Source organism: Cydia splendana, chromosome 1 (genome assembly GCF_910591565.1).
Source record: "Cydia splendana chromosome 1, ilCydSple1.2, whole genome shotgun sequence".
Lineage (NCBI taxonomy): Eukaryota > Metazoa > Arthropoda > Insecta > Lepidoptera > Tortricidae > Cydia > Cydia splendana.
This window is the reverse complement of record NC_085960.1, coordinates 34,945,414-34,971,015: the sequence shown is the minus strand read 5'-3', so window position 1 is coordinate 34,971,015 and position 25,602 is coordinate 34,945,414. Positions and strand designations below refer to the sequence as shown.

The 25,602-nt window shown below is 38.8% G+C and overlaps 1 protein-coding gene across 10 annotated transcripts in view; it reads left to right on the top strand.

Moving 5' to 3' along the window:
• Nucleotides 1-25,602, top strand: part of LOC134794278 (CUGBP Elav-like family member 4) — an 883,344-nt gene that overhangs the window by 658,176 nt on the left and 199,566 nt on the right. For 7 of the 10 annotated variants that reach the window (XM_063766045.1, XM_063766084.1, XM_063766053.1 and 4 more), the window contains one exon: nucleotides 25,197-25,322. In XM_063766045.1, the coding sequence (XP_063622115.1) occupies nucleotides 25,197-25,322 (126 nt within the window). Of the gene's footprint in view, nucleotides 1-22,573; nucleotides 22,610-25,196; nucleotides 25,323-25,602 lie in introns of all 10 variants that reach the window. The other 3 variants (XM_063766093.1, XM_063766103.1, XM_063766113.1) reach the window with 1 other exon arrangement.

Below are 25,602 nucleotides of genomic sequence, written 5' to 3'. Positions count from 1 at the left end.
CAGTCTACCTAAGTGCGGTATTAGTACATTGGCGCCCTCTTGTAGTAGTATGGGGTAGATTCCATCTGGCCCCGGGGCTTTGTATGGTTGAAATGTGGATAGTGCCCATTGTATCTTATCGTGATCTACTACCTTTTTAGACGTGTCCCAGTTGTACCTGGTCGTGCTGATGGATTGTTCCATTGCACCGGTTGCTACATCGTCCGTTACGCTCTGATGTATTATCGAGCCTGGGAAGTGTGTGTCACACATAACTTTGAGGGTTTCTAGCCCCGTTTCAGTCATTCTTCCGTCACTTCTTCTAATGGAAGTGAGTGGAACTGACTTCGTTGCAGCTAGTGCCTTTGTAAGTCTCATGCCTTCCGGTATGGACCTGATTTGATCGCAATGGTTCATCCATGCTTTCCTTTTTGCTTTCCTCACAGCTTTGCTGTATTCCGTGAGTTTTCGCGCGTAATGCTCGAAGTCATTGGTCCTTTTAGCATCATTGAAGACAGCCCTGGTTTCCTTCCGGAGTTTTGCAATCTCCGGGTTCCACCAGGGCACCTTCTTCGCCAGGATTTTCTTTTCCGGGCAGTTGTTTGTCCAAGCTGTATAGACAGCTTGTGCTATTCTGTCTGTTTCAAGTTCTATGTCAATAATAGAGTTTAACTTGCCTTTGGGGTCTCCCAGTTCCACCTCCAGGTCACTTTTGAACGCTAACCAGTTGGTGTTCCTGGGATTCCGTTTGCGTATAGTTTCTAGTTGGATTTTAGTCTTATACCTGAAGCATATATATCTGTGGTCCGATAAAGAAATCTCCCCAGAGACATGCCATGAGCTAATCTTATTACTCGCGTTGTTGGGCGCTAGCGTTATATCAATAACCTCCCCCCGCCTTGCATTGACGAATGTCGGTTCATTGCCTTTATTTAATAGTTGTAAAGAAGAGCTTACCAGAAAATCCAGTACCTTCTCTCCTCTTCTGTTGACATCCGAGCTCCCCCAGATGACGTGGTGAGCATTTGCATCGCAGCCGATGATCAGGTCGGTGTTCGCCTGGCTGCCGTAAGCAGCGAGATCCCTCAGTTGCCCAGTGATTGGATCCGCTGCCTCGTAGGGAAGGTAGGCTGATGAGATGATTAGTGCCTTACCCCCCCCCTTGTTTTGGATCTTGACCGTAGTCAGATCCCTGGAACAGAAAGCATGTAGAAGCAGAGCGTCAATGCCATTTTTAACATAGATACATGTCCTCATAGTACTCTCAGGACAAACATATAACAATGTCCCGCCAGTACCGTTTAAGCCTCTTATCTCGCCTTTGTAAATGTATGGTTCTTGTATAAGAGCAATATCGAATTTATCGCTTTTTAACAGCTTAGCCAGAAGGGCAGTGGCTGCTTTATTGTGCTGGAGATTAATCTGTACGCACCTTAAGCCCTCCATTGCGGCGTTTATTGTTTGGTGGTGCTGAGATCAGCAGCCACCTCCTGGACCGTGTCGTCGAAGGACATAGGTGACATGGTACCCTCCAGGTAGAGTTCCGCCAGACCACGCAGATCCTCTGAGCCCGCCATCGATGAGATCGGTGACGATGCTCGAGACATGCGCGGTCCAGCATGGTCCTCTCCTAGCTGCACCATGCCCCCCGCCTCCTCCGACTGGTCCTCCGCCACCTCCACAGGTGCGTCACCGGCTGGTGGCGCCTCCCGTTCCGGGGCCCCCCCTGTCGCCACAGCGACCGTAGCCTTCTGGGCTACCTCCCCCCCCCCTCTCCCCCCTCCCTACACGGCTCGACCTCAGCCCCCCCAGGCCCCTGCTCCCGCGCTTCCTCCAGAAGCTTGAAGTGGCTGGTGTCGAGCCCCGTGTGCAGAACGTAGTCGGCCTCCTTGATGACGGCGGCCGACACCCGGTCCATCAGTACGATTCGCCTGGTGCTCGGCCCCGACTCCACGGTGTCGACTACCTTCCACTCGCTCGTGCGCAGCCTAGGGTTCCTCCTCTGCAGCACCCTGAGGGCTCTCGCCATGTCCTGAGTGCCATCGACCACCGTTCTCCAGGCCATCTTGACCGGTTTCGGCAGATCTTTGGCACTCACGACCTTCAGGCGCAGCCCGGCAATCTCTCCACCTCCGATTACCGTGCCGAGCCATGCCGCGGATTCCCTCCCCTTGCAGGTGACGTTAAGCGCGCCCCCCACGAGGTTGCCGAGTGTGATGTCGGGCATGGGTTCTTCGGCCTTGTCAAGAGATAGGAGCAGAGCTCCTACGATGGCCGGCATATGCTCCTGCATCACTTTCTCGGCAGGAAAGGCCACTGGGACGATGGCCATCTTCTCGCTCGCCGTGACTTCCGCGAACGATCCCCCTACCTTCGCTCTCTTGGAGTCACCAGCGAGCAGAGATGAGTCGCCACTGGCCCCCAGTGACCTCTTATTCTGTGGCCTTCCCGCTCCACTTGTGGAGGGTCCGGCCACCGATTCCGCGTCCGTTCTTAGTCGCGCCTTCGCACGCCTCTTCTGCCTCCTGGACTTAGCGGCTCCTCCACCCGACTGCACGTCCACGCCCTTAGGCATGGCCGCGCTGTCGAGGGCGCCCGGAGCAACGCCAGCAGGATTTGGAAGCGGTGCTCCCGTTTGCCTCTTGCAGTAGGCCATCGTTCCGCTGCCTACTCCTCCGGCACCTGCGCTAGTCGGTCCCCCTGGGGGAACTTGCTCGGCGCGAGTGGTACCTTTGGAGTGGCCTGCTCCACCATGGCCTCTGCCTTTCGCGCCGTGCGCGTCCTCCGTCCTCGCGGACCTCCAAACCTTACCGCTACCTACTCTCGCGTTCCTGTCAGGGACAGGCCCACTAAGAGCTGGTGCAGCAACTTTTGCGCTATGCGCCTTTGCCTCATCCCGTACGGGTCCGGCTTTTCCTCCTTCCGTCGTTTTTGGTAATATGTTATCCATAAACCACCAGTGAAAATTTCAGCAGCTTGGCTCCCCACCCTCCTCGGAGCCTCACATTTGGGATGCTTTGACGCATCAGGGATACCAAGCTGATATAGCGTCCCAAAGTGCGTTGCCCATGAATCCGCACGGTGCCAAAACCCTAGTCAGCTCCACAGCCGACATGGGAGTCGTGCTCCGCCGATTACAGACCCCTACACCCCAGGACACTCGCCATGCGGCCATCTGATTGGACACAACAGCCGATTGATCTTGACTGGCTAGGTCTAGACCTCCCGTGTGAGATGAATCTAGAGCCGAAGGAACTTCTTCTAACGGGGATAACGACAACAGACCCCCGCTTCGCGCCCGCTCCCAGGATCTCCTTCTCCACCCGTACGGGTCCCCGCGCACGGCACAAACACGCGGGTGGCATTCTACCGCTAATCATCCTTCTTTGTGGATGAGAAGCCCGCTGCGACATGCCACATCATCGCTTACGGCTGATTACGTGGGATATGGATCGTTATTTGCGGCCACCAATCTTCCCGCCCCTGCATGCTCGCCTCCGTGAAAGGAGACGAACCTACAGTGGCCTCTCGATGTTGGCACACAAATACAGATCCATCTGAGGGATAGGGCTAGGTTGGGATTACGTGAAGGGTGTTCTTTGCACTGGTTCACTTACCTGACCCCGTTGTAGATGAAGTCATACGGATGACATCATCGACTTCCGAGCCCGGCGTTCGATCCGTTGCAAAACTCACCCTGAGATAGTCCAACTGGTTGTTTCCGTTCTGCCTGTTTCTACGGTCGAACCAGGCAGTTAACAGGCAGTAACCTCGGGAAGGAGCACAACCAGTTTTGCCTCGAGGATCTCTGCAACTTGTGCTCCCCCCGAGACCATTCACCATGCCAACTACCGGACAGGTAGCTGCCATAGAGGCAGACCCATCGCAAGCAGCGACCGGCCGCAAATTATTCCTTGCATATGGACCCGCCTCCGCCCAAACACAAATCATTAAAAAAAACTATTTCATCGTTACACCTATTCGATTAACGTCTTTAAAAGGAATAACGCAGTAAAGTGGACACTTGGATCATTAATTCAGGGGTCGCATAATAAATTCACGATCTGCTCGGCCGGCGTCCCGGCCACTAATAATAAATGATGGCAGATGACCTTTATCAAACGGTTTGACATTTTACCGCCTTAGAACATATTTATATCGGGGATGTTTCAATTTCTATTGCACAGGTATTATGAGGTCAATATTATCGCAGTAGTGATGTTCCATTTTTTAAGATGACGTTTCTAAAATAATGCTTCGATTTATTGGGATGTCGATGTTAGGCTGCCTTTCCACTGAGGACGAGCGGAGGTAAGAGGAATCAACCAATAGCTTTGGTTGGAATCCACATCTTTTCTCCGCTCCGCTGGATTACAACCAATAATATTGGATTACTTTTGCCACCGTTGTGGTATAAAAACAAAAAATGGTTTAAATGTTATCTATTTCATCAAATCATAATGCAAAAAAGAGTAAGAGTAATGTGGTATAATCGCTTTTAGTTCCAAATCTTAAAACATTTTAGCTTTAAAACGTGCTGACGGGATTTATAGCCAGTTTTACGCTATCGGCCTTAGCGTTTTAGGGCAATGATCGTAGGTCGAGATTTGAGAGGGGGCACAAGGTCGCCAGTTTTAGAAAGAGATGCAAGAAACCCTATTTATCACATGATATTCTATTACACTGCCCTTTAAAAATAACCAGAATGGCTATGATGGTTGCACTTCTGCCGACTACCGTATCACACGTTACTCTGCACTTACATATGTATGTCTTCGAAAATGACAGCGATGATGACAGACAAGACCGCTTTAATTTTAAAACAATGTTTAAAAACAGGACAAGTGCGAGTCGGACTTGCCCACCGAGGGTTTCGTACTTTTTAGTATTTGTTGTTATAGTGGCAACAGAAATACATCATCTGTGAAAATTTCAACTGTTTAGCTATCAGGGTTCATGAGATATAGCCTGGTGACAGACAGACGGACAGTGGAGTCTTAGTAATAGGGTCCCGTGTTTACCCTTTGAGAACCCTAAAAAACCGGGCAAGTGCGAGTCGGACTCGCGCACGAAGGGTTCCGTACCATAATGCAAAAAAACGGCAAAAAAACGGTCACCCATCCAAGTACTGACCCCGCCCGACGTTGCTTAACTTCGGTCAAAAATCACGTTTGTTGTATGGGAGCCCCACTTAAATCTTTATTTTATTCTGTTTTTAATATTTGTTGTTATAGCGGCAACATCTATCACGGTTCGTGAGATACAGCCTGGTGACAGACAGACGGACGGACGGACGGACGGACCGACGGACAGCGGAGTCTTAGTAATAGGGTCCCGTTTTACCCTTTGGGTACGGAACCCTAAACACGAACGCCCATTATTAGTCCGTTACAGGAAAGAAATGTTATATTTTGAGATGTATTTCAATGGAATATTAAAAATATTAGGAGGTGGAAGTGAAGCACAAAAGACTACCCTCTGGCATCGAGAAACAAAACTAATTATCTCTTTCAGAAAGAAACATTAAAAACCTTAACAGTAAATGAAGGAGGAGCTAAAGATTTAATTACTTAGTAATGAAATAGCAAACTAAAAGAATTTTGGAGTATGAGAGGGAAACACTTGACGCGATGAAAATGTGAGGTTTTTTTGGTGTTCAAATCCTAATGTTCTAGATGAACCTAGTACTCAATGTCCCACTTGCATTCTTTTAAGAGCGGGAGATAGTTAATATTGTCTACGGTTACCGCGATAGTTATTAAAGATATAAAACTATATAGACGGATTATATCGCGTATAATAACTTTAAAATACATCCCGACGTTTTATATCGAAATTAAATCCGTCTAAATAGTTTTATTTTGGCAAACAGTTATTTGCTAGAGTCAGAATGATAAAATTATGTATTTATGTTAAAACAAGTAAAAGAGGCCTGGTTAGTCTCTATTATTTACTTGTAGAACTCCTCGAAGAGATTAAAATAATTATTTTTTTATTAAGGTTTCCAAACAGTGGGTAATTTCAGGAAGATTTCAAAGAAAATATTCATATTGGAAATGGAAAAAATATAAGAACCTTCCAAATTTTTTTATGTAGAATTTTCCCATTTTTTTAAATTATCCGAAAGCACTTCAGTGTATTATTTACACCAGTAAACATCCAATTTTATAACACATTTTTTGACCTACCTGTGGTAAAATGTAGGTATATTAACACCAAGAAGATTTTACTCAAAGTTCCAAGCTATGGGACAAAAAAGTACAGCCAAAAAATATCTTGCCAAATCACCAATAAATCCTCAATTCCAATACGCCTGTAGTAGTGAAAATAAAGATTTTCATTTCATTAAACAGTATTAAAGACTCCCAAAGGTCACCAACACAAGCGCGGAGACAATACCACCGTGTCACAAATAAAGTAATTAAACCCACGGACGAAGATACGGATCCCATCGATGTCATCAAACAATCAATGGGCCGGCTTAATCGAACAGGGTTCCATCCGCCCATTATTACTAGTTGCTTGCGGCTCTCTCGAATTAACTTTGCCATTAAGGGCACCCGGTGATACGGAGATTCATTATTAAATTTAATGGGTGGCATTGAGATTGCATGTGTGGCGAACATCGCTTGTGTTTAAATGGTTGTGGGATGACATGTGTATGGAGTTTACATTTTTATTAATTAAGAAAAACTACTTTATAAAAACTTGTACTTCCTGGAAATTTAAGTCGGTTAAAACAGTGAAGTGCACTTTACCTAATGACAGTTAAAGTTATTCCAAACATGGCGTGAGTGTACTGTTTTATTTCAAACATCTGATTCATAAACCGGATCAAAATTTTAAGCGCGAAATAAACCTATTTATATTTATATTTAACACTTCCATAATTCCTCCTCCAGTGTGATTGTTATCACTATCTTTACGTCCAAAGTTATTCAAATACTCCGTAACTCACAACTTTCCCCATTTACTCTCTTTACCCCGGTGTCCCTTTTCAATTTAAAGCGTCATAGTTCTGTGCTCAAAAAGGTAGCGTCTCCGGGGACGCGGAGTAAGCTAGGTGGATTGAATCACGGTACAGGCTCGATTTGAGACAAGAAAGCTTTTAAGAGTTAAGAAGGCGAATGATCGAGCTGCGTTTTGTAGCAAAAGTTTCAGAGGCAGATAACTTCTGATAAATATAGTTTAATAAACTAGTAAATTTATAGCACCGGATTATGAATAGAATATTGGCGACATTTTTGAGACGTTATAATGAAATCTCGTTTATTGACTTCGTTCGATACCTATTTATATCAATTCATAGTTTTTAAGTATTACAATGTTCAAATAAAATATACTCACAAAGTTTACTGATTTCAGTATATTTTATAGTAAAGCGTACATTATCTTTTAGCTCTGCGTAAACATCACTGAAATTGTACTGCAATATGTTATTGTACATAAGTACGAGTAGGTGATGTTTAAATACATTACATGATATAAAAAGTAGAATCAGAAATATTTATGCTATGAGGATGAACATGATACACAAAATGAAATGAATGTTTGAAAAGTTTATCATGTCACATAAATGTATTACACATCACTCGCTTCCGCAGCAATTCACACTTAATCGAAGAGGGATATGCGATCAGATTTAAGAGGATCAATTAAGTATTCAATTGAACACTTCCCACTGGAGATATTCGATGAAATTAACTCCAAAATCTCGTATCAAAGCGTCGCGACTCATTGGAATTCAAACTGTAACGCAAGTATGTAAGGTCTTGAATGTAAGTTCATGGTTGAGCTGCGTTAATATCGTGTTACACCGAGTGAAGCAGGCATCCATTGAAATCTATCTGAGCACGGATGATTTACAGCTTAATAGCAGAACTTTACTAACTATGTAGTGAAGGTTTCATGGACAACTTACGTTAGAGTGATTAAGTTCTTAATTATGTATTTATTTTTAGTAAGTTATATTTTATCAGACTAGGATAGACAGCATTAAAAAGCCTGCTAGTGCTACATTCTGATTACAATATAGCAACATTGCTGATGCATCAGCAATGTTGCTATATTGTAATCCGCTGCAAACTGCTACAGTAGCAGATGAAAAACGAAAATCAATCAATTGGAGAAACTGCCAATCTCATTAATAAAATGATTGAATCTAATCATTACAGCAATACGGCATTGACAGGAACGCAATTTATCAAGAAAATTGACAGTGACACCTAACGTGACATATGCACCGGCAGCGCAATCGCAATTTGAATGTACAGATGTAGTGCATAATCCGAACAATATCCGAAATAAACACGAACGTTTCCGAGAAAATATGATGGCAAAAGATTATGCACTACATCTATTCTGTACTTAAAAGAGTCCATCGTTTCTTTACTTCGTCAAAATGTTAACTCCTTTGAAATGTCCTTTTCGTTAACCAAAAACAAAATATGAAAATGATCCCAGGCGCAAGGGAAATGCTAATTGTCCCTCAAAAGTCCCAACGCCAATCTGTCCGGCCGCAAGTAAACAGTGTTATTTACCCACCGGCCTACAACAGCCGGTCAACAAAGACGGACCAACGCCGTGACGAATGGCTTGGACCGAGTTACTTACGCAAGGGCTGGGAAGGAACCGTTGGACTGATGATATGTTTTAATGTTGCTTTGTAATTAAGAAAGCGAAATATAATCAACAATCAGTGGTTCAACATAGCGACAACGTAACAACATCAAGTTACAAGTTTTTTGTTGTTGTTATTAGGGTCTTAAATATCCACGGGATAAATTTCTTTGGAGAGTATCACTTATGGTGTCGGTCCGTCTGTTTAGGCACTTAGGCCTCTACATTTCTTCATAAACATCGTAACAATTATCTCAGTGTTCGTAAATAACGATTTCAAATTAATTGCAAAATAAGGTAACTTACGTTCTCTATTTATCTAAATAATTATGACTGCGGCGCAAGATATATGTCGTCGGGTGAGAATACGTTTGTGCCATACGCCACAACATTGGTTTACAGAACAGAGTGCGAAAAGAACCAAAACAAATATATTTCTCGAAAAGTTTTACATTTAGAAACTATTGAACTTATTTATCATTTAGGCACATAAGTTTACTATTTATAGTACCATACAAATATTTTGAATATAGTGGTAATCATGAAATAAAAGCATTTTTATTATTGCCATATCCGTTTTTGATGAGTAAATGCTAAACGTACAATGTATGACATGACACAAAAGTGTTGGATATGTCACACTTTTGTGATATCACATATTTGTTAACAGAGTATAATTATCCTATAGTAAAATGCAGATATGGCACAACATTTAAAAAAATAATGATTTTCAAAAAACCGATTAGTGTCAATTGTAGCCTATTTTTTGTTATTTTAGGAATCACTAAAAAACGATTTTGCTCAAAAATGGATATGGCACAAACGTATTCTCAGCCGACGATGTACCTATTACTTATCTGACTGTTGACATCTACCTATCAAAATTTAATAGTATATAAAGATGTCTTATGATAGTACAGTCACCTGCAATGTTACTCTTCGAAGGCCGCAAATATAATTATGTGACACGCTCTTATGGCTGTACAAATAAGATCGTGTCAGATATTTTTGCGGCCTTCGTTGTGTAACATATTATTGCAAGTGACTGTACACCTTTTTTCCTTGCGTTCTCGTCGCTTGTACCTATTCCCCCCACTGTCCCCCACCACACTAAACTTAACTACTGCTATACCTCGATTATTCATTCCTTTCAATCGTAACGCTCGACTAATACCTCTATTTCGCTGAAGATTACCTTATACCTACTACAAACTTGGACAACAATAGCTGTACAGTTTAAACAGTAAACCGTAGATTAATACAGCGCTTTGTCTCCAAGATTTTAATTGATTACAATCTAAACTTCTCTGGCCACTTTAAGCTGTTTACTTTCACGCAACTCAGACAGCTGAATTAATTGAAGGGTTTGAATGAGGAATTAAGCTAATTCGGTGAATCGTAAATATGGAAAAGGACGGTGAAAATATTTGGATGCATTTTCTGAAGTGTCTCGGGTTGAAAAGGATTTCTGTGTTGATACTGTTGATAATAAAAAAGCAATGGAATTGAAAGGGTCCATAAAAGTTGTGGGAGTATGAAAATATAGCTTCATATCAAATCAAAATGAAAGTGGTATAATATCAACATCAAACAATGATTTACTTTTGTTGTCATTGACATATTAAAGTGTATTAATGATTAGCTTCATTTAATGATTTTATTTCAATACGATATACATATAATGGCAAATGTTCCCATGAAAATGTTGTTTATAAACGCAAACTCCGCTTTGCGCGTTAGTATAAAAGTTTACAATAACAAAGTGACATTTTGCTGAATATTTTCAGTCGGCCCACCATTAAACAAAACCAAACAACGCGACAAACGCACCCATCCAATCACACGAAGCGTTTTAAAGCTATATTGCTTCCGGTGATTAACTGTCATCGTTCTCCGTGCAATTTTCATTAAGCCATCATTAAGGAGTGAAACTTTTGGAGCATACCTCTTATCCCGTCCCCTGTCCCGGCTGATTAATTTACGTGGCTACCGTCTGTGCTGCTTAATGACTGGAAGTGTCATTTATTAATGACGGGACGGTGGGATGATTTGTTATTGGTGTCGATATTGTGGGTGAACCGTGATTTTGAGTTTAGTTATGATACTTACGATTAAAGTGATATGGACAAGGAATCTATTCCCAAGGAATATATTAAGGACTAATTTATTTTTATCGATTACCGACGAATGTTAACATAACTTTCAACGATATTTTTCGAATTGCATTAGTGGCATAGCACTAAATTAGTTTTTTATATTAATCTGGAAAATAAACTACTTTTATACTACTAGCAGTCACGTTATAGTTAATAAGCAGCTAATCTGTCCATTTCTCAAACTATGCTTTTGGAAGGTGCTCACAGCAAAATCTAGCTCTTATGGCATGACTCACATTTTTGGCTTAAGCGATCATCTTTATCGTGGAACTGTAAAGGATAGGCTTAATTTTTTACAAAATTTTACATTTACCACATTTTTTTAAACAATTTTAAACTCATTAGTTGAATCTTCCAGTAAACTAATTAGAGCCATGTGCAGACTGTTCTGCCTTGTGTAAGCGAGACACCGGCCCCGTCACTCGCGAGTCGCGACACTACAAGGCTATCCGTCACTGGTTGTGGCCATGGCTATAGCCCGTTGGAATAATTAAATTACTTTTTTGACGTTTAAGAATTTTGGTTTACTTGTTACAAGATTTTTTCAGGAACTGTTTTAAACCACGCGGATATAAGATTTATATCTGCTGTACTGTGTTCTCAATCAATTTTCATTGTAATTATTCGTTGTGTATTTTAGCAGAACTAAGAGCATAATAGTAGTAGCCAACCGGGCAAAGGTGACCAAAACTGACATTTGTTATTTTTTGTTGTTAATTCTTTACATAACTCTATAGTGTAATTAAAATGTTTGCTTGCTATTTAAAAAGTCTACTCAACTGATATCTCCATAAAACAATCTGATTTGATAGTGTGATATAAATAGTTTGGAAAGTAATCTACATATCCTAAAAATTTTGGCCACATAAAAACAAGTTATTACCAAATGTGCATAATTAATTATCATTTCAAAACAATATTTAAACTAAATCTATTTCCCTTTCACCTTATTCCTAGCCCACAAAATTAATGAAAATGATGTTGCGAATTTGATTTCGGTTTCACACAATTAAAATTTTCATTCAATAGCGGCCAATCTATTTGAAATCAATTCAATATGGGTTAGCACACACGCTATTACATTACAATAAATTGTAACTCAATATAAACAGAACTGAACTCTTATTTGCACTATGAAACTTGTAAACCGTGTCTGAAAATTTATTAAGTAACATTATGCTAATGTTTTTAAAGTTGAAATTGTCTTTTTATACTCGTCGACTGTAATTCTTGAATTAAGATTTCTTATACCAAACTGCAATTAGGTATTTTTAATGTATGGACTCCAAACTCAACTATAATATTCATTTCGATACAGTTTAGTCAATTATAATGAAATGACCAATCACAGCTCGCCGCGATCAAGAGGACGAAACAAAACCATAGCACAAATGAATTATTTATTTTAGGTTGTATAGTAGAAACAATTGGTTCATAAGTCAGAAACGCGCATGTGACACCCTTAATATAGCAACATCCATATACTACGAAACCCCCTTAGTGTTGCTTGTTAGTCTCCATAGGCTACGGTGGCCAAAATCGAAAAAACAACTGTCTAAAAATTGAATTTAGCGCGGAGCAAGTACCAGGGCCTCATGAGTTACGAGAAGGTGTCGTTGACCAACCCGCCGGGCCGTGGCGGCCGGTACGCGCCCCCGGCGTACCAGTATGAAGGTATCGAGATAGCAATATAATTTGCTCCCTCTAACGCATAAATGCGTCTCTTGGAGTGGCCGGCGCTGGGCCATCGTGTAGAGGAGCCATTAGCTGTATACTTTTGGTTTGGTTTGTTTCGATGATTCTACTAATTTAAAGTATTATTGTTGACTCGTAGAAAAAGTATTGTATACAATAATCAAGCTTTTCATTCTCGTACCTTACGTAGGCAACTCAGCAAGCTTCGTTGCCTAAACACGGCACTCGACTAAAAAACTCTCTATTATATCACGATTGTATAAAATACTATTACAGAGTTTGCTAGCTGAATTTATGATAAACTTGTTTATTTGACAGCGTAAATTAGCATCACATGCAATTCAAATAGAATCAAATAATTTCATAATTAAATAGGTATTTGTTGAGCTAACATCTGGCTGTCTACGCCTATATGAGTGATTTAGGTAAGGGTAACATATTTCAAATACATTATTTACTCTATACTCACTAGCGAATGAAACAATATAGGTACTTATTCATCATCTCATACTTTTATAGTACCTACCTACGCACGTATAAAGGGGCCCACTGATTATCAGTCCGCCGGACGGTATCGGCCTGTCAGTTGTTCGGAACTGTCAAAATTGTGTTCTAACTGACAGGCCGATACCGTCCGGCGGACTGTTAATAAGTGGGCCCCTTAACATCTCTTATTTCATGTATATATCTATATGAGTCTAAACATTGTATTGTTAGTAACTATTTTACGATGTCATCAACACAGCGAGTTTCAATAATAGCTGTAGTAGTTTTCAAAAGTGGAATTAGTAACTAGTTGGTCTTACTTTTATAATTAAGCAATAATTATGAGTAACTTTCATCATACTACTTTAGACAAACTGAATTAGTTCTTGAAAATAATTTTAATTTGTTTTATTTCAAGTACAGTTTGTAACATTCATCCTAATTCAACTATTACTAAAACTAACCCCTACTCTAACCCATCTTTGTCCCTAAAGTCATTATTTAACACAGCAAGTTAAAATAATAGTTTTAGAAAATTTCAAAAATCCGGACCGGTTACGTTGGTCCTAAATTTCAAATAAAGCAATTATAATAAACTTAAATTCTAATTCAACTACAAATAACCCCTACTCCAACTTGTAGGTACTCCAGTCCCTAAAGTCACACTCATATAGCGTTCACGGACACGAAATTTCGGCAACGGCTTGACTCGTTCAGCAAATAACTTAATTCTCTAGCGAGACGCGGCGCTACGTAGTTATTTGCACAAGGTTCTATAAACACTTTAAATTGGTGTTGACAGTGCATTTACGGAGGTCGCTCCATACACTGAGTCTAATGAATGGTCGGATTGGAGAGGTGCGTTCGACCTGTCATTGTCCATGTTCGTTACGTAATAGGATTGGTGGATGCGAACCTGAAAAGTACGTATTAAGGTCGGTTTATATCTACAGACATTGAGCGTGTCAGACACGTCGCTGGCTCAATATTACAGTTCTATGTAACATTTTCAAGATAGTTGAAATTCGACTTAATGTCACTATGACATTGTTCAAATTTCAGTTCGATAAAACTGAAACATAGAACCCTGTAATATTGGGCCAGCGACGTGTCGTCCCGTACATTTTTTCTATGCAGTTGTCTGTCGGCGTCTGCGCGGCCGTGTAAAGATAGATATGAATAGATACGTTAATAAACACCGTATATAAGAATATTGTTTTGTCTGGATCGCTCAATGTCTGTAGATATAAACCGGTCTTTACAGTATGTATCCGGCTTCTCATCCTAAATGGTAATTTTGAAGTAACATTTGAAAACTACCTTTGACTTTTAGAAAAACAAAAGCTAATCTCAAACCCCCTTATTCATAAAACTACGGGCCTAATTTAGTTAAATTATCTTGTATCCCTTTCTTACAAACACATAAGTCAAAATGACAAATAATTATTAGCTAATTGAGGTTTGTAACTCGTTTATGAATAAGGAGGAAAGACTTTAAAACTAACCTGATCGTCGATACTTAGGTAGATACCTATCTCAAATCATAACAACGTGTTTTTAAGAGGATGCATGATCATGCTTATTTAATTATTAAAACAATCAGCTTTTATTAATTAAGCATAACACCGGCATACACGTGGACGTGACGTAATCAGGACATTTATAGAAAGTTATTTTTAAGCAGTTCAATATGAAGCGAACACTGACTGTCATTGAACTGTTGGACTTAATTGGTTCGTAACACGTGCTTGTGAAATACGGTATATACGATACAAATAATCTACATTATTATGCCTGAAAGTTGACAGATAATGTGTTTAAGAATAAGAAAATACATGAACCAATATAGACGGCTAAAAGTGGTTAAGGTATACTCCACGGGTGGCAAGATATCACTCATATCTTAATCTGACACGTTTGAGTAAGTTCAAAAATTCTCTCTTGGGCTCTCCTACATTATGTTTGAGCCACTCTGTTTTAATCCGTGAAGGTTGGTGCGCGTGAAAATCACACGGCAACTCATGCCAAGATCGAACCATAACAATATCGAATCTTTAACACATTGTTAAATGTGAATATCGCTTACACGTGATTTACCTTTACACGTGCCAACCTCGACCTTCCCTTTTAGGTAAATCACTTCATCCTAATATTTGGAAAGGGGTTAATATTGCAAGACACAAACGCTGAGAAGTAAAACGAACATGGAGAATTTCAAATATGGAATGTAGTTTTCCTGCCGAGAATTTACTTGTAGGTATTTGTAACACGTGTCTATAAGTACATTTGCCTTTTATATTCCAAAGTAGCTATTACCCACAACTTTGTTGGGATTTTATCTAAATTGTTGTAACACAAACTCACAACTTTTATCCTCTATATATTTTGTATTATTACTAAAACTCGAATTGGCCTGTGTAACGATTTAAATGTACTTCCACAAATTACGCCGTCCACAGCCATTGACCGAAACCCTATTCCAACGCGCAACGTCACGTTTGACAAGATTTGACGTGTTATTATTTATTCAATCAAAACTCAGGGCCGGATTTTTCCGGCCGACTCAGATAAACATGTTAAAAAAAAAAATCTTGGAAGAAATAATTTCTTAGGGAGCGTTGTTGCGAAAACCAAAAGGTATTTCAACGTTCTGAAAGCGGAAATAACAGAAAATGTGATTTCTGTTATATGTTGTATCTAAGATAATATGTTAAAAAAAATATATTAAGAATATTTATAGGCTGAATATGGTCATTGTTCTTATCATGGAGCTAAGGCTGAAAAGGATTCGGACGATTTCAAAATTACCTCAATAATTGTAACATAAAAATATATATTACTAACTCTTATCCACGACTTTGCCTGCGTGCAATGATGATGTTTGATAAAAACTATGCTGTCCCCGGGCCTCAAACTATCTCCATACCAAATTTCATCTAATTTTTAAAATAAAATTGTACTTCAATACTAAACTAAAAGATACTTGTTTGGTGAATTCCGAACTTACATTGGTCTAAAGAAACATACATAAACCTAGAACACATTACATTACACTGTTTTATTACGCAGTCGTAAAAAACAAAAGATAAAGTTAATCCAGAACTTGAACTTGCAACGCCACAACAACTCTCATTCGACTCGGGTGGGTAAGCGGGGTAGTTGCCCCACGGCTCCCACAACTGACCCACTTTCAGACCCATCTCGTTATGTATGGCTTAATCTGATAAGACCTTGATGAGCGCGGAATCCGCTTGAATCGACTATCAGCTGTCATTTGTATAAATAATGATGCGTCTTGTTATGTTTCATTGTGTTGGTTTGTGGTGTAACTATAGTAGTGATAGTAAGTAGTACATGTAGATACCTTTACCTGCACACCCTTTTTTTGTTCAGTTTGAAAATGTGTTGAAGTTATATCTGTTTTTTTTTTACAAAATAATCTGTTATGTGTAGAGGTCTTAATACTGATTTTGGAATCAAAAAAAAAATCTTATTTTTATTATTAAAAAAAAAATTAAAATATTGTGCCTGAAGTTTGGATTATTTTAACACATTCAGGGCCAAGAACTCGACTGTCGGGTACACTGTTCGTAGCGACTACGCGCTACATACGGCAAACACGTGGCTACGCGCTACGAGCGTAACCCGTAGCACTTCAGTGGCAATGAATGTAATAATAGAAGATAAAAATAAATTATATTCACCTCAAAAATAACACGATGAGAATAGTTTTTTCCGCGTCTCATATATCTACTTTTCTAAACAGTGATTAATGACCCACACCAATATTATAAACCATACGTCAAGTAGCTTAAAAAATTGCATTCCTTAACCAACCCATACAAATGTCCACTCAACAATCAAAAACAACTTACAGTACAACAACGTGGAAATATGAAAAGTGCCTGCTCCGAGCCTGCTTTGTGAGGAGACACCTGCCCCGGCCCAATTACCAGTGTAATTGGCTATTCAAGTTGGCGCGATGGGGCGAACACAGCATGCCTAATTAATGGAATCAACTGTACATTGAAATTTTCGCTCCGCTCGGTTGTTAAGCTACTGGCTGTAATTGTGTTATTATGGCATGCTAAGGAATGGAGTGTTTTTAGTTGAATTTTGACAGTTTGTAGTTGAGTTTTTAGTAGAGTTTAAACGCATTCGTGTTGAGTTTTTTTAGACTTATTTTAATTTTCGGAAACATTTTCCCGTGGCGCTTGGATTTAATGTAATAACTATACACGAGGACATATATTTTGTTTAAAGTTCTCTTCTCATTCTATTTTTGTAGAATAGCTCTGGTCTACTCTTAAACTATTTATATTTAATTTTTGAGATCAACATATGAGAACACTAATATTCTTTTCGCGATAATTATATAAAACTATGGAAATGGATTATTTCGCGTATAATGAATAAAGCTGTAAAGTAATCAAAAAAAGCTGTAAAGGGTTTAAAACATCGGGATGTAGTTTAAATTCATTATACGCGATATAATCCGTTTCCATAGTTTTATTTTATATGAGAACAACGTTCTCCTTCTTAATCTCTTCTCATCTTAAAAATAGAGTAGAGAGCGTATTGTTTATATCTATATAAACATATAGACCATTCTTACCTGTTTTTTTTTAACATTGGTCGGGTAATGATCTCGATCCTAATAACGAAAGTCATTATTTTCCGCTTCGCATAAAATCATTATTAAGAGCCCTCCCCTGCCCGTAGTTCAACTTTATCGTTTTTTGTAAGCACCCTTAAACTACGTTTAAAAGCAATTTTTAATTTAAAATGTTTACGGCATAATTAATCCCCTTGTAAAATACTTCCATTCAGATGGATTCTGGACTTAAAGATATTTTTAAATATGATTTTTCGAGGTGTTTCTCCTATGTCAGATACATGCTTAAATATTGTATGAATTTATGTATGTCACTTTATTGAACATAAACAAATTTACATAAAACAGACAAAACAACGTAAAAAAATATGTACAAAGACGAACTTATCCATACATACTTAGTCGTGGTTCCGCAAAATATAATATTTACAATTACACTAGCACCATATATACTCGTACATTAATATGACATCACACATATACAGGGTGGAAAGGCACGACGATCCTTTCCGGAAATGGGAGATAGTTTAGCCTAAGCTCTATATTTTCTCCATAGAAACTATGTTAATATGGGCAACCGTTTCTAAATTATGACCTTTTAAACATCCACGCAAAAAACTACTTTGTTCTAACCCTAACAGGTGACAGGGTCAATGAACTTACTTGTAAACAATCAGTATTCGACAGGAAATTATGCTAATTTGTTGCCATCTAACCATTTTTAGGTCTGCTTACAGCACGGTAAGAATCATTGCAGGATTTTCGCTTTCTTAGTGGTTCCACTTGTTCAATACTTGAATGAAATAGTTATGTTATTCCTTAATATTAATAATACTAACCACAACATTGTTTACAACGACAGTTCAAATGGTGACATTGACAACCACTCAAAAGTACGCAATCGTCTTATAAATATCTCTGGTTTCCTTGACTGATAAAAAGGTTTTAGTTTCTTAACACGTTTCACAAAATTATTTTCGAATAATTGGAAACTATCTAAAATAATTAAAAATAACAAGTAGGTTGTGTTAGTTGCACCAAATGAACTTGCAAAAATGAAATACTAAGAATAAATCAAGAATAAATACTCCTTCAATACCAAACTAACAAACCTTCTTGCGTGGTAGGAAATAGACAAGACGTCTGATGTTTGAAATTAAATTTTCATTGAACTATACTTATTGAATGTCATATTCTTCAAATAAAAATGTTAGATGCTCGTGGCTATTTAAATTTGTGGGGCTGTGTAAAAGATATGGTGTACCAAACCAAACGGAATGTGAAACTGCGGACGAAATGAGACAAAGGCTAATTGGTGCTTTCTGCGGAGGATAAATGACGAAGAGCATACACTATATCGCATGTGCATCGACATACTCGGGTACGGGCTGCGGCGGCGTTGTAATACACGGAGGTACATTTGAACACCGTATGTGAAAAGAAGATAGTATTAAATATTGGAAAAAAGTAATTATCTAAGAAAGTAATAAAATTGTTTGTAATATTTTTGCATGCATTTGATTTATTTGACATTTATGCGTCATTCATACATCATTGCGATACTGTCAACGATCGGAAAAAAGTGTAAAGTCCCGAGCTTTCCCGACGGAGATCTTTAATCTAGCCGTCATGTGCACATGCTATAGGGTTATCACCACAGTTAAAAAGTAGTATTTTTGCAATTTTTATTTTTTACTTAATTAACGATTCTTACCATTACCAATAGTCTCTGTATCACTTAAACGACCTAATACTTCCGGGAAGGATCGTCGTGCCTTTCCACCCTGTATACGTATAAATAATCCTTTAAATGTGTACGAAGAACATTCAAATCATACAAACCCAATCCAGAGCACCGTTAAATAGATTTAAAAAACAAAAAACAGCGCACATTCCAATTATAAATTCAAGTAAAAACAAAAGCGAAACGTAAAGGCGGGGACACAAGGTACGTGTCCCGAACCCGAAACATTGTTCGGAAATATTAGAGAACTGGTCTGGTCATTAAATTCAGATTTATACGGCCGGCCGGATATCTCTCCCGCGCGACTCTCCTAATGACCATCTAAATTCAGATAATTTCCAGCTTGCTAATAAAGCTGGGTACACATCGGGAATTAGCTTTTTTAACAGCAGGGAAATTGTTATGAATGGGATTGGTTGGTACTTTTTCATTTGAGATAATTCTCTGGTTTCTACTAAAGCTGGAATAAAGGTATACAATTTTCATACAACTTAACATGAACTTGCTGAAAGTACAGTAACGTTAACCTATGTACGACACGAAATATTTTTATTAACTATACCTGTAGCAAAAACTAGTGCTAGGTTTCTGATTCAAAATGAAACTAAAAAAATCCATACTAAATTGTTGCCATGCATTTCACGTCAAAAATGTTACAGTTATGTAGGAAGTGGCGCCCTCAAAAAAATTCTACAATTTCTTGTCAGACTGTACGTTACTAACTTACCACGCATTTAAAAAGTAAACCGACCGACACCGACCCAGCTTAACGCCTCGGAACCGCGCCGCAACCGCACCCGAACCGCAACTCGTTAAGCCTACGGCTAAGCAGTTTTTGCTGAGAGGTGCTTCACTATGCAATCGCACTCGGTATTCAGGTGCCAATTACGACGAACGGTTTTAAATAAGTGTAGCTTATACAATTTGAAAGAAGAAATTTAGAACTTTTACAGGGTGGCCCAAAACTAGGTTGACAATGGTTTTTACTACAACATATCGTTGATAATTTTAAGAAACGCTTGCGTTTGTGTATATTGTAAGGGGGAACATTTAAATATTTTATGTTGGTACGTTTTGTTTTGATACAACAATTGTAGTATTGCTTCCAGGGCATTAAAATTTAAAAAACAAAACACAGTTTTGAGTTAATATGTTAATTAATTTTAATTGAAAAACTATTTTTTTGTTAAAATTAACCTAATTCGCTTTTAGTAACCTACCACTACACCAAAATTAGTAGTAATAAAACTGATATATATATCCTATTTCGTTAATAAACACCAGTTATTTGCTAAACGCACGCAATTACTGTACTTGGTTCCATTACCGGCGTTTCGGTCAAACGGTAATGACCGTGTTAGCCATATTAATACGCCTTTATGAATACTCGGATGTAATCATATGTTATTAATAAGCAATCGAACGTTACTTGATTACTACATTACTTCGATCTCAATTCAAATTTTCAGAAAAAAAATACAGATTTAAAAACTTGTTATGATGCTGAACTAGTTTTGATACCACCTTGACCGTCTCACGCACGACCTTCGCTTCATTTTGCATCAACTACTGAAGACATTAATATCTAATATTAATAGTATTTACTGAAGACGTTTACCGGATTGAACTTACTGAAAAGACATAAAATCTACCTATGACAAGGCAGTATGGCTTAGAGCTTTAGCCTGTCCAGATGGACGAAAAAAAAATCATTTTGCATCAATCTCGTGCACCAAGCGCAAGTGATATTCAAGGACAAAACTATATCATAACCGTATCAATTTGTTAAATTTGGATCGGACTCTTGGTCAGAGTCTGGTGGGATTTCAATAAAATCAACCACTCATAAATTCACTTCGGTAAGAGATATATATTGTTATGTATTATATAAAACATTTTTATTTATTACAACGTATACCTAGCTTAAGTCGTAGACCAACCTTGAATTTAAAATATTTTGATTCTTTAAATACAATACAATACAATACTCTTTATTGCACACCTCACATACACGTAGTTTACAATAAATGTACAATAACATAAACAAAGACAATAGAGGTAACAACAGGCGGTCTATACGGTCAGGCGGTTCGGATATTCTTTAAATATCCGAACATACGTTTCTAATTTTAATCAGTGATTTAGGCTATGTCAGAATTTATATAGGTACACTGAAAAAAAAAATACTCAAAAAGGCAAACTTATTGAGTAATAAAAAAAAAAAAACTTACATAATACAGAAATAAATGTTCAATATCGTTAACAGGATTCTGTAACAGATATTTAACACAAATAGTTCGCAAGTCCCAATTTTTATGTTAGTAAGTAAATAGTAACAAAATATTTTGTTAATGTCACGCAAACATTTCTTGTAGTGTAACATTTAGAATTTTAGTCAATAATAATAATCATCTGTCGAAGTCAGAATTACATCAATATTTACGGACCGGGTTCCTAACTGTTCAAACTTTAGCGAACGCATGGAACCCATCAATAACATGGACCCCCATAAATCGAGGCACAATGCGTGATTGATTAGAGAATGTTATTACACTTTAATACGAATTTGTTATATTCGCATGGATATATGTTAGGTTGCTGGCGTCCACAGATTGAAACCCTTTTTAGGATAATCTTAGTAAGAACTCGAGTCGTTTTAATCTGAATTAGTAGTACTCGACTCACATTTAGGAGACTAACACATGGTTGGATTCATTCCGAGCCGGTATGATTGCCAATTCATATTTTCTACGCAACTTCTCATACATATATCATCATTCTGTCCTGGCCGGTTTCGACCACGGCGACTGTTTTGTGCTGCGGGGCTACCGCGAAAACCGAAATTCGCAAATTGCGGGGAACTTTCTCTTTTACTCCAATGAAGGCGTAATTAGAGTGACAGAGAAAAATGCCCGCAATTTGCGAACTTCGATTTTCGAGGTTATAGCCCTGATTATTAAGAGCAACGTTCGTGAGCAATCGTATCTACGTCATGTGATAGCCCAGTAAAGATACGGATAATTTTAATAGCCAGATTTTTTTATTATTCGTACAGTTTCATCCTGAGCTATAACCGCCAAAATCGAAGTTCGCAAATGTGGGCATCTTTCTCTGTCACTTTAATTACGCCTTTATTGGGGTAAAAGAGAAAGATCCCCGCAATTTGCGAATTTCGGTTTTTGCGGTAGGCCCTCTGATTTTAAACCTCGTATAGCCCTCCAGGAGTCAAGTTACAATCTACCCATTATGACCCACGTGTAGCATGTTCTTGTGTTCCAGGGGGCGCTGCAAGGAGGCGCGCGTAGGCGATCGCAGGTAGCGTTCAATGTGCGTGCTCTAGGCTGTACTGTTGTCACTGTCTGTCTTATAGCGCGCGGAGTGTCCACGTCGAATCTAATGAACCGCCTTGTGGTAGCCCAGGAAAGATACGGTTGAGTTAATAATTATAATAGCCTCAATTTTTAAGTCTTCCCACTAATCTACAAATGTATGGCGTAGATGATACACTGATATATATCTTATTTTGCTAAAAACAAACAGTAATAAGTAGTACTTTGTTTAGAGGCTACGACCTAGAAAATATATATTTATAAAAAAGTAGGTACAGAAAAAAACGTTTGTAATAATATTACGAAGGTGCATACTGACGTGTATCGATAAGCATAAAAACATATTTTGTTGTATTCGAGGTTGTATATATGACTAAATAATCTGCTATTATAATTAATTTTCAACTACCATACTTGCGGACCGTAAAATGACTGGAGTATACGGTATCCGAGCGTAGGGTAGCTTCATGATTTTAGACCGCCAGCTGTTCTTACAAAGAGCCACGGCTATCACGTAGTTTATCATAAGGCGTGTTCGAAAACTGGATTCGACCTGGAAATACACACTCACTGTGCACTTAGTTATCGTCGTGCTGTAAGAGATTTGTTTTCGTATTCATTTTCGAGAAGTAATTAGTGTGGTTTATGTTATGTTATACCATTGATTTTTTTTAACGTCGATTTCTGTAAAGAGCGCACAAAATTTTGGACAGTGATAAAATTGGGTTTTAATCGCAGCTCGAACAGAAATCTGGGAAATAACAACTCCCTTAAAAGCTAAAAGAGGATTCCGTAGTGCACTAATCGGTTTTACCCTATGTGTTACCCTGCCCGAACTGCGGAACCCTCCTCATTCATGAAATCACTGCAACGTTAGTGTAATGTGCTAATTATGTGTTGATCTGGGTTTGGATTTTGTTCGTTGTTTTTTTTTTAACCAAAACTGTGTGTAATCTGTGTTTTCATAGAGCTGTTGTTTGTTGACGACAGCTGTAGCGTCGGGGCCAACTTTCGTCCACTTGAAAAAAAAAAAGAAACAAACTCAACACACTAGCCACTAAGCGAATAAGCTTTTTTTTCTTAGTGGCCAGTACTTGCTAATATAATTAGACTCTTTCTCCTTCTAACATTGACAACAGTAAACTTAGTGCGCGCGCATACGGCGCTGAAATCGCCCGCTAACCGCGCACACGCGTCTTTACGCCGCCATTTTGTTGTAATTGGTCGCTAATTAGGCGCCAGTCATCCGTGAAATTGTCGGCAGCTGTGTGCGCGGTTACGGTGCCCATTTCTCGTTTATGAAAAAAAAATGTTACGCCCGAATAACACCGATAAGCAGGGTGTTTTGATGTTCTTTGCAAGCCTTATAAGTGTTCTTCGGGCTTTGAAAAGGAAATGGCTAACGAATAGAAGTGATTGGTATTTTCTTTTGATCCATTTTCATTTAAGTTAAGTCTTTGATGCAAGAGGAATCCTAATGAATTATTTTAATTATACCAATTACCTGATTTGAGATTTATGGCAGTATGTTATGAAACAAATTCATTAATTATTTGTAGCCATTTTCTTGCGTAGAATTGGCATTATTTACAGTTGCAGACTGGCGGTTTTTAAGGAGAAGCGCCGTGTGCGCACGCCCCTATGTCATGAAACTCATGAACGTGTCAAAAGTTTGAGGGTCCTTGCATAAAGTACAAAACTTATTTTTGAATACGTGAAGCATTAAATATGTTTTACTATGAAAGAGAGAAAACAATCTACTAATTGCATTAGACCCTTAGACTGATCATAACAACGAAGTCAACGAAATATAGATATTATTTAAAATGTTTCCCGGCTTTGTGTGTGACATGACATGACAGACTTCGAAAACGCCAACAACCGTATCGGATTCGAATACGACACGTGAACGGCGGTCCGACAAGAAAGGTTCTTAAAGAATACATGGTACGAGTTTCTCGTACGATCAGGGGCAAGAAATCATATGAATGTATCGTATAAAATACCTAATAATCAAGCGACTGTTAACATTCATGCAACAAATTATAATTATAACGTATACTTATATTCGTATGTATGTTGTGCAAGTGACTAAAATACGTGAGTTAAACTATGTATCAGTTTAACTATGTAGGTTAAAGTGCCACCCGGACCGGCAACGGTCCGAACGTCCTCATGACAATATTGTAGCTATTAAAATAATTTTACACCAGTTACACGTATTATTAAGTCAAATAAACGCTCGACATCAACAATCGCGCGCTCGATCAGTAGAGACGAGTGCAGTCGGTGCCCTATACTTGCCGCAAAAGTCAGGTCATAGTCTTATCTCTTTCACTCTTGATTAATCTGAACAAGGGTAAGGGAGATAGCATTATGATCACAGTCGCCAGTTAGTATTGCGTTAAGTATAGTCGAAGATCCTAAAAAGTCTGATCAAAACATGTCGAGCGTTTATCCGACTATACGCGAGTTACTTGTTTAAATAATTTTAATATGTCCAATTGTCACGGGAGTTATATATTTAAAATATTGTACCTATTCGTTATATGAATTGTAATTGTTCTCAACAGATCGAAAGCTGTTCGTGGGCATGCTGAGCAAACAACAGACCGAGGAGGATGTGCGGCAACTGTTCACGCCCTTCGGCACTATAGAGGAGTGCTCCATACTGCGCGGACCCGACGGCGCGAGTAAAGGTCAGTACAGACCTCCTTTAGGGTGTCACCACACCAGTCGATCGATGGCATCGTCGACTGTTCAATGTCGACATCGATCGATAGTGCCTACCTAGACAAATCGATCTATCAACGTCGCCATGTAACAGTCGACGTCGATCGATTGGTGTGCTAACACTTATTGCTTTTGATGACGGCGACCCTACAAATAAACTTTATCCTTTAATTAAGCACAAAAAAGTGAAGTGAGCAGCCTTGGTATTTCTGGTAAGGAGAAAAATACAAAAAGAGACTCACATGT